The sequence below is a fragment of the Lepidothrix coronata genome, unplaced genomic scaffold (assembly GCF_001604755.1).
Source record: "Lepidothrix coronata isolate B3197 unplaced genomic scaffold, Lepidothrix_coronata-1.0 Scaffold28, whole genome shotgun sequence".
Classification (NCBI taxonomy): domain Eukaryota; kingdom Metazoa; phylum Chordata; class Aves; order Passeriformes; family Pipridae; genus Lepidothrix; species Lepidothrix coronata.
Window position 1 is genome coordinate 1973711 of NW_016690208.1, and position 15863 is coordinate 1989573.

The following is a 15863-nucleotide window of genomic DNA, read 5'->3' on the forward strand; positions in this document are numbered from 1 at the left end:
GGTCCATCCCAATCCATCCCGATCCATCCCGGTCCATCCCGGTCCATCCCAATCCATCCCGGTCCATCCCGGTCCATCCCAGTCCGTCCCAGTTCATCCCAGTCCATCCCGGTCCGTCCCGACCCGACCCCCCCCGTCCCTGTAGCGCCCCCTCGCGGGCAGCAGCGGGAGAGTGCAGGGCAGGGCCCGCCCCCAATGACGTAACAGTGACGTCACCGACACGCCCGCGCCCGGTTGGTCCGCGCGGCCGCCCGTGCCGGGGGGGGGCAGCGCGCGGACACCGCCGGAGGTAACGGGGGGGGCGGGCCGGGGGTCGCGGCCCGAGGGACCCGCGGGACCGGGGACACCCCGGGCCGGGGCTGGGGGGGGCCGGCGGAGCTGCCCGGGCCGCACCCGGGCCCCCCCCGGCCGGTAGGGCTGCACCGGGCGGCCCGCGGGGCCTGGAGCGCGGAGGGGGGGCCCGCAGCGATGGGGGGCGGTGAGGGGGCCGGGTTAGGCCTTGGACCGGGCACCGCCCGTCGCACCACAAAGGGCAGGTGTAACACCCCCCCAACACCTCCGCCCTCGGCCTGGGGACAACCCCCCCCCGCGCACCCCCTTTCCCTGCAGCCCCCCAGCCTGCGAGTGACCCCAGGGCTCGGGCAAAGGGCCCCACACTGAACTGACCTCCCTCATACACACACACGCCGTGTGACCTCCTCCTCCCCATGGCGGTGGAGCGAGAACCGGCCTCCACCTGCTCCTCCGCGTTCCAGGGGCTCCTGGGGCAGCGGGAGGGGGAGGTGGCAGGACCCGGGTCCGTGCTGGTCTTGCTGGGTCCTGGGTGCTCTCCAGTCTGAAAAACGTAATCAGGGAGTCACCAAGCCAAACCCAGAGCCAAGGAGGGGGTGACGTGTCTGGAGGGTGAACGTGGGTCCCAGCCTATGGCATGAGACAGCAGCGCTTCCAAAAGTGGGGCCAGAACCCTCCATGCCCTGGCTGCCCCTGTGGCTCAGCCTCTGAGCTACGGGGCAGCAGCAGCTGCTGCCTCCCAGCCTCTCCTGGAGGTGTCTGTGGGGTCAGGGTGGCTCTTACCTTCAGTTCCTTGGGGCTGCAGTCAGCCATGCTCACACTGGTGGGACTGAAAGGGTGGTTTGGGACTAAAATCCCATCTTCTCTGCTCCTAGATCACAGCACAGACCGGCTTCTGGCACCACCGAGCCAAACTGGATTTCCACCGGTGACCTGTAAGGTGAGGTGCCGCGTCCCCCTTCTCCACCCCCAGGCTGTTCCAGGCCATGTGGGGCCCCCAAACCTGCCTAAGCTGCCATAGAAAAGGTTTTGTGTCTAATGGGATATTTGCCAGCAAATTCAAGCCACGGACACTATATATTTCTTTATTTGTAAAGGTGTTTGAAGTCCTTGAATTTACCCTTTGGCCACCTTAAATCTAGTTTCTAATCCTCGGTGCAGTTAATCAAATCCACAGTGGTTTGAATTATGAGATGCCTGGGGGGGATTTATAGCTTGTATTGCTGATTATACCTTGACTTTATTATATTGCAAATACCTAACTTATGGTCACGGCTGAGATTTACAATCCTCAGGTAGGTGCTCAGGATAACTTTTAGCAACTTCAGCTGTAATTGGAGGTGAGTGATGGGGCTATTGCCACAGATAAACATGTAATCTGTAAAATGTTAAGACAGGGAAAGAAGAGGCAGAATAGGTGAAAAAGGATAGGTCAACTTAAAAAAAATAGTCATATAATTGGGTGTATTGCTGAGCAAGGCTCTGGGATGCCTGTTCTGGCTGAGGCATCTCTGCCCAGGAAGGGCTTGTTGGCCTCCAGAAGATATGAGGTTTTAGATCAGGATTTCAGCTTTTAAACTGAAGGTTTCTGGATATTGAAATAGCCCTGGGGAGGGGGAAGGGGTGATAAATAGAAGTGGGGTGCTCACAAGGCTGACACTGCCTCCCTGGTTCAGGTTTTTCCCATCCCAGGAGAGCAGCAAGTCCCGTGTGGGCACGTGCCCTCGGCCAGCATGACGAGCGAGGTGGTGGAGAACGAGTTTGAGTTCTACTCCAAGGCAGAGAAGTACTGGAAGGACGTGCCCGCCACAGTGGATGGCATGTTGGGGGGCTACGGCCACATCTCCAGCATCGACATCAACAGCTCCAGGAAGTTCCTGCAGAGGTTTCTGCGGGTAGGTGGCATGGTCTGTCATGCTCTTAAAGCCCTGTCCTTCTCCCAGCATGGAGCTGTGCGCTTCCCGCCCAGTTGCTCTGTGGAGTCCTCTGTTGCTGCATGCTGGGAGAGCTTTGCCCTGCAGCGGGTTCCCCAGTCCTGTCCCATGTGGTTTTCCCATTTCTCCTCTGTGGGATTCAGCCCCTCACGGTTGTTGTTCCAGGATGGCCCCAACCGGACGGGAACGACCCGTGCTCTGGACTGTGGGGCCGGCATTGGCCGGATCACCAAGCGGCTGCTGCTGCCCCTCTTCAAGACAGTGGACATGGTGGACGTGACAGAGGACTTCCTCACCAAGGCCAAGAGTTACCTGGGCGAGGAGGGCAGGCGGGTGCGCAACTACTTCTGCTGTGGCCTCCAGGACTTCAGTCCCGAGCCCAACTCCTACGATGTCATCTGGATCCAGTGGGTCATCGGTGAGGGTTGCTCTGCTTCCAACCTGTCCTGTCCAGCTTCCCCCGAGGGGCAGGTGCCTCATGCACTGAGGAGAGAGCAGCTTGAGGTCTGCATGAAGGATAAGCATCACAGCATGAGTGGGAGTTTGGGGTGTGAATCTGCCCCCTATCCCTGCCCTACAGAGGGGCATTGAGGGCACTGTGCTTTTCCCCGCCATGGGTCTTTTCCCAGAAGCCCTTGGAGGCCAGGGCAGAGGTGTGGGTTGGATGAGTTGGGTTGTGGGACAAAAGGTGGACACCCCAAGATAAAGCTTCCCTCAAGTATTTGGCTACTTGGATCAGGAGGGATCCCAAACGCAGCCTCACGGCCTCCTCCTCCCGGTCACCCCTGTGCCTTCTAACCCCTGCTCTGCCCCTCCAGGACACCTCACCGACAACCACCTCTCTGACTTCCTGAAGCGGTGCCGGGCCGGCCTGCGGCCCAACGGCATCGTGGTCATCAAGGACAACATGGCTCAGGAGGGGGTGATCATGGACGATGTGGACAGCAGCGTCTGCCGGGACCTGGACGTGGTCCGCAAGATCATCCGCCGGGCTGGGCTGCACCTGCTGGCCGAGGAGCGCCAGGAGAACTTCCCTGACGAGATCTACCACGTCTACACCTTCGCCATGAGATGAGGGCAGCGGGAGGAGGTCTCTCCCGTGTCGTGACTCCCCCTTCTCTGGGGCTGGTGACAAGGACGGGACTTTGTCTTCCAGGTTGCTGCTGTCCGTGAAAAGAGGTGTTTGCCAAATACATTTTCCTGCTGTTGCACTTCTGCACGTGGGCTGTGTCAGGTGCATGTTGGCTCGGTGTCACCCTCGGGGGGCTCTGGACAGGAGCAAGAGGGTCTCCCATGCAAGATGTGATCTGTGGGCAGCAGCAGGTTGCTGACCACAGGGTTTCTGGTAGTGAACAGGTGCTTGGAGCACCTTTGGGACAGTCTGGGCTGCATTCCATGTCGGGGTGTTTGACCCTTTCTGGCTGCTCACAGCAACAAGCTAGGTAAGGGGAACAGGAGAGATCTCTCTGATTTCCCTGTGGTAGGATGGGGAGGCAACACCAGGTTCTGGAGCTTTGAGGGAGCCTGTCCTTTAAACCCACGAGCAGGTCTCCCACACATGCAGCAAAAAGGCAGGTGGCACCTGGCTCAGGCCAACCAAACCAAGCCCAGTGCAGCCAACAGTGGCACAGCATGTGCCAGGGGGTCAGCCCATGTGCAGACCCCGACCCTCCAGCCATCCCCCTGAGCCCCCTCCTCCACCCCACCTCCCCTGCAGAAGAAACAAGCCCCTGTCATTATTACAAAAGGCCTTGTTTAATTGCTCAGTTCCCATTCCAGACACCAGGGCAGAATTTGATCACATTACTGGGTTTTTTTTAAACACCAGGTCATCAGGACACACAGCTCCAGTTCCACGGGGCGGGAGAGGGTAGAACTCAGATGCTGCCAGGAGGGTGATGGGGGAGACAACCCTTCTGCTGCCAAACTGCCAGTGAATCCCAGATCCACCTGCTGTAAACTGTCCCTAATCAGAACAGATTTTTCCTCTTTTCATCCTCTTCAGCATCTGTTTGCCACGACAAACAAAAAACCAAAACAAAACTGTGTGGGGCTCAGCTCTGCAGCCAGTCTTTGGCATGTCACAAAAAAGCAGATGCTTAGAAGGGGGAGGGAGCCAGGTGGCAAGGCTGGGACTCAAACCCTCCAGGTGCAGCCCCAGAGTTTGCAGGTTCCAGTAGCAGGTTGAAAAGAAAACCCCAGAGTCCTGCTGCAATTCTGTGTTCCTGGGAAGGAGGCACTGGAGAATGAGGACCTGGGAGCAGTCAGCAAGATAAAAAAAACAAGGAACAGGGAGGGAGGCACAAGGCACTCGGCAGTTAGCTGTCTGTTCCTTGTCTTTGCACAGGGAACACACCACAAAGCCAAGAAACATCCATTTGTCTGTTCAGGAGCCCAGCACCTCCAAGACATGCTTGATGAATGGTTCTCTGTGCCAGGATGGGGTGCAGAAACACAGAGGGTGTGCAGCAATTGGCCACCGCTGCCAGCCCTGCTTCCCCTCACTCCCATCCCCGGATTCAGAAGCCCAGATTGAGCAAGGAAGGCATCCAGAGCCACAGGGTGATGCTGGACCTGCCTCCACCGCTAGGACTGGAGGCAGGAAGCCAGGACAGTGCTGCCAGTGCTCTCCTTCTCCCAGCACCCCGAGGCACAACTCCACCAGACACCTAAGGCACTGTGTCACCCACCCATGGCAGCACTGGGAGAGAGGGGACACGCTGCCTGTCCAGTCACAGCACCCAACACACTGGTCCTGCCCCCAGGCTTTTGCTTAACCTCCCCCAAAACCAGCCCTCTGCCCCAGTATCTGGCTCCCCAGTGCCCAGGAGCTCTCTCCACCCCAAGGACCCATAGAGCTCTGCCCACCCCCCCATGATGTGCACCAGAGCGACGAGACCTCCACAGACACACGTGTGATATTGTGCCCAGAATGCCACAGAGAGGGGCTCCGTGGGCAGCACTGGCCAAACCATGGGCACATGGACAGCAGCACCTCTTTGCTGTGAGTAAAACTGTCCAGAGCAGAGATGTGGAGGCTGCAGGCACAGCAGGACAGTGGAGGGAGGAGACAGAGGCACTGTCAGGCTCAGAGGTCCTCGTGCCCGGCAGCAGCGTGGTCGATGAGGAGGTACCACTTCAGCCTGTCTGGGAGAGGTAGAGCCTTGATTTTGACATCTACTGGCCATGGTTTAAGGCGCTGCCGGATGAACACCCTGCAGAGATGTTTCAGTGCTTGTGGCGAGCGCTCCAGCTGCTTCAGAGAGCAGAACAGAGTCCTGACCTTCTCCCCGTGGTACCTACAGCTGCTGGTGTTGACCTCGAAATTGCTGGGCAGCTGGATGGCTTGTGAGCTGGCCATCATGAGCTCCAGCAGAGTCTGGCCCTTCTGGATGAGGTCTGTGGAGAAGCTGTCATCTTCAGAGACACTGAGGTGCGAGCAGAGGCACTCGAAGACGATGTGGAAGCCCGACCAACATGAGGGACCGTGGAGGGAGCAGTTGTAGGCAGCTCCTGACTCCAGCAGGAACCGCAGCAGCGGGAAGTGGCATTTGAAGCTCTTGAAGCAGAGGTGGGTGAGGGACTCGGGGGCCGGGCACTCGCTGGGGTTGGCACCGTGGGCCAGCAGCAGCTGCGTGACGCGGAAGCAGAAGCGGTTGATGACCTGGGCCTCCTCGGTGTTGCTGCACGCCATCTCCCCGAGCAGGAAGATGATGGAGGTGAAGACAGTGTCACCATCTTTGGTGGTGGCCCTGACGTCCGCGCCTGCAGGAAAGGACAGAAAATGTAACAGACCACGAGGCCAGGCCAGCACCAACTCTGGCACTGCTGGGCTTTACTCTGCTCCAGTGGGAACATAAAGGAGTCGGGAGGGCGCTGCCTGGCGCTGCACAAAGGATCAGCCAGTGCAGAAAGGGGAGAAGGCTGCCCTCACCTCCTTCCAGCAGGAGCCGGATGCTCTCGGTGTTGTGGATCTGGACACCATCACTGCTGGCCAGGGCGTGCAGCAGCGCTGTCTTCCCTGCAATGGAGCAATCGCTCAGCCACGTGACAGCAGGGTGGCACCCCAAAAGGCAGGAAGGAAAACAGTCCACCCCACCCACCAGACAGGCAAACACAGGGAGTCACAACCCTCCTCCTTCTGGCGGAGGCTTCTGTTGCCCCTGTGATGGTGAACACTGCACACAGGCCACATGTGCAGGGCTGATGGTGGCCTCAGAGGGCACATGTGCCACAGCAGGGTGAGTTTCAGAGCACGTGGGCACCACAGGGCTATGGAGGCACAGTCCCATCCCAACTCCCACAGGCTGTGCAGGGCTGGTTTAAACCCTTTTCACACGGCCAGCACACAAGGAGAAAACACCAAGCATGGGGAGGTTCTGCAGCCTGCTCCCAACTTCCAAACCCACTTGTAACCAGGGAGCACAAGCAGCAGCAGGACAGAGGGACCCAGCCCACCCTGGGGGCCAGCAGCAGGGGCACACAGACCGTTTTTATCAGCAGCGTTGACATCAGCCCCCAGCTGCAGCAGCCGCCGCAGGCACGGCAACCGCTCGGGCTCCTCGCTGGCCAGGTCCAGGGGACTGCTCTCATGGATCTGCACAGAGGGTTAGAGAACACCAGTAAGTATTAAACACTGCAAGAATTAAACACTGCGAGTGCCTCTGGAGAGTCGCTGCTGGGGCATCATCATGCCCAGCGTAAGAGCGTGTTCGAACCCATGCCCAAAAATCAAAGTGAACCTTCTCCAGTGTATCCATAGGCAGAGGTCTGTCTCCTCCAGCCTCCTCCCACCTGCTGCTCCAAAGCAGAGGCAGGTTTCCTCAGCCAAAGGCAACCTGAACTTCTGCCACAGCATCGGAGCTCTACGGACAACAGGCACAACAGGGATGTGCCAAGGGGAAGCAGCGTGTGGTGAGGCCCAGGAGAAGGGGAGCAGGGAGGGCTGTCCCCACACAGCAGACCTGGCAGCCAAGGCTCAGGGGGGCTCAGCAGGGCCGTGCCCAGGCAGCAGGGCCCGTACCCGGTCTCTCCGGTTGATGTCGGCGCCGTGGTGCACCAGGAGCTCCACCATGTCCGGCTGGTTGCGCAGCACCGCGATGTGCAGGGGGGTGTAGTAGGTGACGGGATCTGAGGACAAAAACACAGCCAGGGAGAGTGAGGGGCTTTCCCCAGAACAGCCCCAGCACCTGCCAAAAGTGGAAAGAGGCAGCTGGGGCGGCCCCTGAGAACACAGCAATGCCCATGAGAACAGGGCTGTCATAGACCCCCCCCAGGTTCTGCTGCTCCAATGGCTCCATCCTGCCAAAAGCCCCCAAAGCTGCAAACTGGCCCCCTGGGTATCCCCCAGTTCATCCTTGTGGCTGGGTCTCCACAAAACACATTCACACTATTCCAGCAAGGAGCAGGGGACTGAGCTGGCAGCTCCCCCTCTTTCTGCCCCAGGTATCCCCACCTCTAGGGGCAGCTTGTCACCTGCTGGTTCTTCCAGGCCCGGCCCCCTTCCCACCAGCCTCACCTTCAAAGCTGAGGTCAGCACCAAATTCCAGGAGGATTTCTGCAGCAGGGACGAGCCCCAGCTCGGTGACCTTCAGCAGGGCATAGCTCACACCTTCCTGATAAAACGGGGAGTGGGTCTCCCTCTCCAGGACTCGTCTCACAGCCGAGAGCTGGCTCCTGTCACTGCCCAGACAGGCAGGGCTTGAGACACACAAAAACCCACCAGTTACTCAGTGGACAGCACATAGCTCAGGTGTGCAAGGGCCAAAGGGGCACCACGGAAGAAGAGAAACCAGAATAACAAAAATCCCTGGCCTCCCCTCTGGTCCTGTACCCACCCTCTAATCTGCTCGTTGTGGGCCACAGCTGAGCCCCAGTTTAGGTTTTATTGCCAGGGGTCAGGCAGTTCCAGAGGAGCACACATAGTCCCTGTGTGTGCTCTGCTCCACCCCCACATTCCCAAAGAACAGCAGCAAAAGGAGGGGCTATGGGATGAGCAGCAGTGCTGTCTGACCTCTGAGCTCCAACCATCCCCCCCTAGAGCCCCCCGGGGTGTTCAGCCCCCTCTGGTTACCTCTCCAGGGAGCTCTGCCTTTCCCTGTCCGGCATCACCAGCAGCCCCAGGAGCTCGTCCACCAGGGGCTGGTACTCAAAGATGATCCTGCGGAATCCGTGCAGGAAAGGCATCGTGCTCTGCTCCGTGCACAGCCCTCCTGGGGCACTCCAGCATGGCACTGCTGGCTTCCCACACACTGCTCTCCTTTCCAAAGGGCTTTTCCACTCCCTTTAAAACAAACGAGCCTTTTCAGCAGTTTGGCACTCAGAAGAAAACACGGCCTTCCTCCCCCCCTTTCCTGATATAAAAGGCAGCCAAGAGCAGCACAGGGATCTCCTCCCACACACCACAGAGGTGTATCCAAATTATCTCCTGCATGCAGAGCTGCACATTGGAGTTATCTGGGTGCAGGATGGAAACACACCCAGCAGAGCCCAGGCCTGGGGCAAACCCTTTGTGCCACACCTGGGGGGCTCTGAGAGCACATGGGGGGGGATCTGTAACCAGCAAAGCCCTGCCTGGTTTTTGGGAGGGAGAAGGGGCTGCGACCCAGGAGCCACCTCAGGGACCACCAACCCCCCCAGTGCACTGGGGTGCAACCTCAGAGACCCCCAATCTCACTGCCCCACATGGGGAGAGGCACAGCCAGGAGCCCCCAGGCCCACCCCGGGACGAGAAACAAGATGCCACCTGGAGAACACTATGCAAAAGGTCTTTAAAACACACATTTCCATTTCCTTATCACCCTTTACTTAAGTTAAATAGTAGATTTAAAATAATTCATCAAAAAATAAAACTATTTCGTTGTTGTTGTTGTTTTTGTTTTACAATGTTTCACAGTCGGAATATTTGGGCTATTATCACCACACGAGCGTAAATAAATAAGCATATATACATACATATAAATATATATTATACATACATATAAATATATATATGGATATATATATATAAATATATATAAATAAATAAATATAGATAGATAGACGGACATGCACCACTCCTAGTAGGTTGTGTGTGGTTATATATTATATATTTTTAGATATGTAACACATGCCCATCATTTCTTTCCCTCAGGCTACTGCGAGGACAAAAAAAAAAACAAACAACCGAATGCAGAAAACCCGGTTTGTTTTCACAAACAAACACCCGCGAACTCCACTGCAACCCTCACCGCGATGGTTTCAGCCGCCCCTCGGTCCCCGAGCTCCATGGGGAGGGAGAAGAAGCCCCCGCACCCCGCTCCCCTCATGGATTCCCCCCCCGGACCCGCCGCCCCTCACCTGCCCCGGCGCCGCCGGAACCGGAACCCGCCGGGCTCGAGGGGGCGGGGCCTCCCGGGGAGGGCGGGGCCGCGCTTGGGGACACAATCACCCATTGGGGCGTGGCCTCGTTGGAGGGCGTGGTCTCGCTTGGAGGGCGTGACCAAGCCCTGTGTGGGCGTGGTCTCGCTGAGGGAGGCGTGGTCTGGGCGGGTGGCCGGTGTGGCGCGGCCGGCAGGGGGCAGCACGCGGCCGCACGCGGGGGGCGGGAAGGGACCCCCGGGAATCCCCGGGAACCCCCCGGGAACCCCCTCTGTCCCCCGGGGTGTCCCCCTTCCCGGCCGACCCTCTTCCCCCGTGTCTCCCTCCCACCAGGAGTCCTCTCCCCCGGTGTCCCCCCTCCCCGGGTGTCCCCCACTTCCCTGGTTTCCCGACCCTGGGTGTTCCCCGTCCCCCGCGTGTCCCCCCGCCAGGTGTACCTTCCCCAGGGTGTGCCCCCCCTCCATGGATGTTCCCCTTCCTCGAGTATCCCCCTCCTGGGTGCGTACCCCACCGTGTCCCCCCTTCCCCACGGTGTCCCCCACCCCGAGTGTCTCCCGCCCCCGGGTGTCTCCCCCTTCCCAGGTTTCCCCCTTTCCCGGGTCTCCTCCTCCCCCCGGGTATATCCTCCTACCCCGGGTGTCCCCATTCCCAGGGTATCCCCCATCCCCGGCTGTCCCCTGCCTGTCCCCCCTGCCCCTGGACGACCCACCCAGGACGGGCCGGGGAGGTGGCACCGAGTGGCTGCTGCCTCCGCGGGGCTCGGGGGTCTCGGGTGCTGCTGCCCACAGCGCCCGGACCCTCCCCTGCTGATCGAGCTACCGGGGGAAGAGTTATCCCGGGATTTATTGGTGTTGTTGTTGTTGTTGTTATTATTATTATTATTATTATTATTCTGATGAAATCTGCAGGCGCGGGGAGCTCCGGAGAGCGGCAATAACTGAAGCCGCCTTGGGTTTCCTATTTACGTATTTATTTTATTCCGGTGGAGCGCTTCCAGATCTCGGCAGGCAGCCGTGGCCCCGGGGCAGAGGGGGCGAGGAGGCTGCGCTGGTTGGGCGTTTTTCTGACATGCCGTCACGCTCCCCCCTCTGTTTCCCACCCTTCCCTTCCTCACACAGAGTGGGGTGCCAGGGTGGGGAACCCCAGTGCCCGCAGCCCCCTGGCCCCAAGCCCACCACCAGGGCAGGGCAGGGGGTCCCAAGCCCCTTCCAGAGTGGCTGCTGGCTCTGGTGCCACCAGGACTTGGTGCTGTGCAGTGGCACCTCGCTGGGCAGCTGGTGTGGACCCCCTCTTGCAGCCCAGCAGCCCCTGGGGATGGGGTTTGGGGGGCTCCATCCCTGTGCTGTCCTGAGGAGGGGTGGAATAACCCCATCTGACCCTGGGCAGGGACCAGAGGGGGGGAAAGCAGTGAGGAAAGTAAGGGGGAGTGAGAGTTTCTCCCTCCACATGGAGGATGTTTTATGCCAGCGTGAGGTGGCTTCAAACCAGCCCAGGTCGGGTGAGCTGGGAAGCTGAGACCTTCTATCCAGTCTGAGTGTCTCCTTGCTGGCACAGGTAGAGCAAGGAAGGGTCACCCCACTGCCACCTCTGACCCCAACCATGAGGGATGAGAGGGAACACTGGGCTGCCCCAAAGAGCTCTGCCAGGCTGGACGTGGCCTCCTGAGCCCCACAGAGGCTTTGCTCCCACTCTGGTAACCCTGTGCTTCAAACGAGGCTTTAGGGGTGCAGTGTGGGACAAAACCTGGCTCAAAACCAGCCCTGGAAGGTGACAAGCTGAGATACTCACAGGCTGAACCCCTTCTTTTGCCATCAGCACAGCAAGTCCAGGCACCCAGGAGTGCTTCCCTGGAGTATCCTGCCATGACCATTCCACAAGCCACAGCCTCCAGGGAGGTGACTCCCCATCCCCACATTTCTTGGGGGATAAAAAAAAAAACCAGGACGTCTCTGTCGGGTTTGAGTGCCCGGATAAAATAACAGCACTGGGATCTGCCCCCTTCCTCCCCATGGCCTTGGCGGGGCGGACTAGGAAGAATGCAAGTTGGCTATCCATCAGGGAGACAGAGCAACAGCCAGCCGAAGAAAGAGGGGCATTTTAGGAGGAAAGCCAGGGAAATTTGATCATTAAGAAATCCTCCTGGCTGTCTGGGGGAATTTAATTAAATTGCTGGAAAGGGCTGTAAGCACATCTGGATCCAATATGTGCAGCTTTGATTTTTTTCTTTCTTTCTTTCTTTCTTTCTTGCCTTTTTTTTTTTTTTTTTTTTTTTTTTTTTTAGTTCACTCTTTTCCCATCTCGCTGTTGAAGGAGGGGGGGGGTTGGAATAAAAGGGAAATAGCAGAGCCACGGAGTATTGGTTCATCTGGGACTGGGATTCCTGGCAGGGAAAGAAAGAGAGGGAGAGAAAGAGCAAAAGAAAGAGGCAGAAACAGAGGGAATAAGAAAGCTGGGAGAAAAACCTTCACCAAGGGGCTGGCTGGGGTGTTTTATAATGCCACTGACCGCAGAGACAGCGTTCTAGGAGGGAATGGGGGGAGTTGTGAGGGCTGGAGGGGAGAGGAGGAGGAGATGAGCCAGCCCAGGGCACACTGTGCTTTTGGGGTCTGGCAGGGATGGAGGGAGAAAGAGGAGTTGCTCAGTGGATATAGAAATACCATTCCTGCTGGGAAGAGCAGGGCTGGGCACAGTGGGGACTCCCCCAGCAAGTGCCCCCAGCTATCCCCCCTGCACAGGCCCCTGCCTGGCTGATGCCCTGGTCTGGGGGCAGGAGGGGATGCTCTTGTTCCCATCCTGGGCAGGACACAGGGCTGGACACAGCTCTGGTTTAAGCAGATGGGGCCAGCAGTGCCCAGAAAGGGACCAAACCCCTGGCACCCACCCTAAGAGCCAGTTACTGGGTCCTGGCTGGGCACTGCCAAGCCCTACCATCTCCCAAGCTCTCCTCCTTACTACCTCCTTGCTCTGATCATCCTCCTTACAGTGGAGCAGAGGTGCATCTCCATAGTTAGAGGAACCTTCCCACCCGTGGGAGACGTGGGCAAGTCTCAGCCCAGTTCCTCTGCACGGTAACATCCACAGGGCAAGATTTTGGGAGTGTTAGGAATGAGCACCTGGGTGCCACAGAAAGCAGCAACAGCCCAGGCAGTGCTCCAAGGATGCTGCACTGCCCCATCTCAGCCACCATGGCAGTTCTGGGGTGAGGAGGAGGGCTGGGGCTGGCACAGCACATCCAGATGTTGAGCACCGTGGGAGCACAAGGTGTTATCACATCAGGAGACAAATATCAGGAAACCCCTAGGAGAACACAGAGTGAGAGTACCAAAAAATATAAATATCATGTTTTGGGGCTGCAAACTGCAAACCTGCCAGACTCTGTCCACATCCTCACCCCGGGGAGCCCAGCACAGCCCTGCCAATTTGGTGCCACTTTAGTCCATCGACAGCTCTGGCTCAGCAAAGCTGGACTCAGGGCACACACCCCGCTCAGCAAAACCCAGGTGCTCAGTGTCAGGTAAAGCAAACCCTACACAGCTTTGTCTCCAAACCACCCACACTTCACCCTAAGCATGGCCAGGAGTCACCTTGGCAGCTCCAAGGTCCAGTTTTAGTCACTTAAACCACAATTTTTACCAAAAAAAAAAAAACAAACAGAAGTGAGAAGAGCTTGCACAAGAGGGTTGGGAAACACCAGGAGTGTGGGTTTCAAGCAACCAGGTCTCGCTTCTGATGCCTCATGTGGATGGTGGCGTTAAAAAAAATGATGCTGGGGAAAAAAAAAAAGGGCAAATCCTACAGCTAAAAAGGAAATTGCATTAATACAGATTGTTTTATTTAAAAAAAGCAAACCCTGACCTCTACTTCAAAAAAGTCATTAGACATTCTCCTTCTGAAAGGCCGACAGGGGATATTACTGAAAGGCCAGTTAATTTCTCAATGACTTACTGTTCTTGCTCTGCTCATGGAAATGTGTAAAGAGTTGGAGGGTAATTTAAGGCACCCTGCAGAAAGGTGTGTAAATCTTTGCATGTCTAAAGAAACTTTACCAGACCGCTAGGATTGGGGGAAAAAAAAAAAGAAAATGCTTGCCCTCTTCTTTTTTCTTTTTTTTTTAACTTTTTTTTTTTCAACTTTTTTTTTTTCCTACTTTCCTTTGGAACTCTGATCCCCTTTGATCATAAAAAAGGTCATATTTCAACCAAAAAAATATCAGCAATCACAGGGCCCGAGGAAGTGCGAACCCAAGGGGGTTTCACTGACGATTATTCCCTCCATTTAATTATTTAATGCCGCGGACTGAGGGAAAGGCGTCTCCCCTGGAAAAGCCAGACAGTTCAAGAGTAAGGTCTGGCCCCTGAACAAGGAGGAGGAAGAGGGTTATAAATGGGGCTGGGGCTGCTCCATCCCCCCTCCTGCCCTTGCCCCTTCATGGGCCAAGACCAGCTGCCCCACAACCCTCCCCAAAATAATCACAGCAAGATGTTCCCAGCCTCTGAGGCCAAGGGGAAATGCTGGGGGAAGGATGGGAGTCCTCACTGCCCCAGCCCTCCTACCAGTCCTCACTGGCTGGTGCCCACTGCTGATGGGTCACTGTCCTCCAAGGAGGTGTTTCCATCTCCCAGGTTGATCCTGGAGCAGTTTTTCCTGGACATGGTGTCATCTCCATCCTGGGAAAGGTCTGTCCCTGCTGCCAGAGTGGAAAAAAGCAGGATCAAGCGGGTAGCTGGATGAGAAGGGTGGGACAAGGCTGGGCTGGGTCCCCCAGGGCCCAGTGGTCCCAGGGGTGATGCAGGAATCTCCCCCTCTGAGAGCATGGAGCAGCCAGGAGGGCTGATGGCAATGTATTCAATCTGTGTTCTAAAACACACACTGAGGGCATAACCAGCATTGTCCTGGCACTGTGTGACATGGGTCCCATCCAGCTGGGTGCTGGGCAGAGGTAAAACACCCACCCAGGGGAGCATCCCCCAGGGAAGCAGGAGCAGAAGCAGCATCACAAGATCACAGAATCACAGAATATGCTGAGTTGGAAGGGACCCACAAGGATCATCCAGTCCAACCCTTAGCCCTGCACAGGACCATCCCCAAGGGTCACACCCTGTGCCTGAGAGTATCATCTGAGAGCTCCTTGAGCTCTGTCAGGTTTGGTGCTGTGTGACACCAGCCCGTGATTTACACAGCCAAGGGGACAGAACCAGACACCAGAGCTGACTCCTGAAGTGCCCCTCGGGCCAACAAATTGGACCGATAGAACCAACAAATGGACCCAAAAAAGAAAAAGGAGGGGGGAAGGGAGGTTGGGCTGGCTTGTTTGCACACTGGAGGAGCCCCCTGCAGAGTCGGAGAGAGCCAAAATCTGCCTTCAGCTACACCCCTTCCAGGCTGGAGAGCTCTGGGAAGCTGCTTCCCTGTCAGGAAGATCAGATTTGGCAGCACTGGCTGGCTTAAAAATCTGCACGCCTCCGACTTGAAGAGGAAGAGAGCGCAAGAAAAGCTTTCGACAAATGTTAAAATAACTCAGCCAGGGGTTTGCCTCCCTCGGTCGCGCTGGAGCGGGGATGTTTATGAGCTCAGAGCTGGGAGATTTCGCGTGGAACCCTGCGTGTGCACAGCCCCGTCCATATGTGCCGGCAGCGGCGGGCAGGAGAGCGGCTGGAATCGAGGGGAAGGAATAATAACTGTTAACCTCTTCGATTTCTGCTCATCGCCCCGAGCCCAGCCCTCTCCGGACACCACAACCAGCCCCACGCTCTGCCCTCCTCCCTCCCTCCCACCGCCTCCTCCCTGCATATCTCTGTGTGTATATATATAAATATATATAATTTTAAAGAGGAAAAACTCCTTTTTCCCGGTGGCTGGTTTTCATTAGGGAGGTTTCTTTCTAACCCCAAGGGAAGCAGCCTATGAGTTTTTAACTGTGGTGCAGGACGTAATTATCTCATTAAGGCGAGAGAGCCAGGCTTTTCCCAGGAGAGGTGACCTTGCTCCGGGGTTGATGGGGACCGGAGGAGGAGGGGGGGGTTGGAGGTGGAGGGGGGCCGTGTCCCCCGCTAACCTGAGGGTCACCTCTCCCTCCAGCCCCTCTCCCAACCCACCCCATCCCTCCCCACGGAGCGCAGCCACTTACACTTGTTGATAGAAGCACTTAAAACAGGGTGAGGGGGGGTGAGTGATGTGGTTGGGGTAAGAGGGGGGGGGAGAAGCGGGTCTCCCTCCCTCTCTGCCCCCCCCTTTCCGCGGCTTGGCTGCCGGCGGGGCTCGGCCCCTGGCAGGGGGGCA

At 57.4% G+C, this 15863-nt stretch overlaps 2 protein-coding genes across 5 annotated transcripts; one reads left to right on the forward strand and one right to left on the reverse strand.

Moving 5' to 3' along the window:
* Positions 1-197: 197 nt before the first annotated feature.
* Positions 198-3444, forward strand: NTMT1 (N-terminal Xaa-Pro-Lys N-methyltransferase 1). Of its 3 annotated transcripts, none has more exons than XM_017810240.1 (5): positions 198-289; positions 1167-1231; positions 1968-2186; positions 2391-2643; positions 3044-3444. In XM_017810240.1, exons 3-5 carry the CDS (start codon positions 2025-2027, stop codon positions 3298-3300), a joined length of 672 nt encoding a protein of 223 aa, XP_017665729.1. In that variant the 5' UTR covers positions 198-289; positions 1167-1231; positions 1968-2024; the 3' UTR covers positions 3301-3444. The 3 variants fall into 3 exon arrangements, with proteins under 3 accessions (XP_017665729.1, XP_017665730.1, XP_017665728.1); XM_017810241.1 differs by having other exon boundaries at positions 226-289; positions 1984-2186; XM_017810239.1 differs by lacking the exon at positions 198-289 and adding an exon at positions 514-532.
* A 514-nt stretch (positions 3445-3958) lies between these two features.
* ASB6 (ankyrin repeat and SOCS box containing 6) lies at positions 3959-9659 on the reverse strand. 2 transcript variants are annotated; one of them, XM_017810237.1, is made up of 7 exons: positions 9564-9659; positions 8299-8508; positions 7744-7925; positions 7249-7355; positions 6714-6822; positions 6160-6246; positions 3959-5990 (listed from the first exon to the last, which is right to left on the reverse strand). In XM_017810237.1, exons 1-7 carry the CDS (start codon positions 9656-9658, stop codon positions 5314-5316), a joined length of 1467 nt encoding a protein of 488 aa, XP_017665726.1. In that variant the 5' UTR covers position 9659; the 3' UTR covers positions 3959-5313. The 2 variants fall into 2 exon arrangements, with proteins under 2 accessions (XP_017665726.1, XP_017665727.1); XM_017810238.1 differs by lacking the exon at positions 9564-9659 and adding an exon at positions 9455-9550.
* Positions 9660-15863: the final 6204 nt, after the last annotated feature.

Coding starts and splice junctions, on each gene's coding strand:
- NTMT1 (XM_017810240.1), top strand. CDS start 2,025: ATGACGAGCGAGGTGGTGGAGAACGAGTTTGAGTTCTACTCCAAGGCA. Junction 2,187..2,390: donor TCCTGCAGAGGTTTCTGCGG/GTAGGTGGCATG, acceptor TTGTTGTTCCAG/GATGGCCCCAACCGGACGGG. Junction 2,644..3,043: donor CTGGATCCAGTGGGTCATCG/GTGAGGGTTGCT, acceptor CTGCCCCTCCAG/GACACCTCACCGACAACCAC.
- ASB6 (XM_017810237.1), bottom strand. CDS start 9,658: ATGGGTGATTGTGTCCCCAAGCGCGGCCCCGCCCTCCCCGGGAGGCCC. Junction 7,926..8,298: donor AGGCAGAGCTCCCTGGAGAG/GTAACCAGAGGG, acceptor GTGTGTCTCAAG/CCCTGCCTGTCTGGGCAGTG. Junction 7,356..7,743: donor TGCTGACCTCAGCTTTGAAG/GTGAGGCTGGTG, acceptor TTTTGTCCTCAG/ATCCCGTCACCTACTACACC.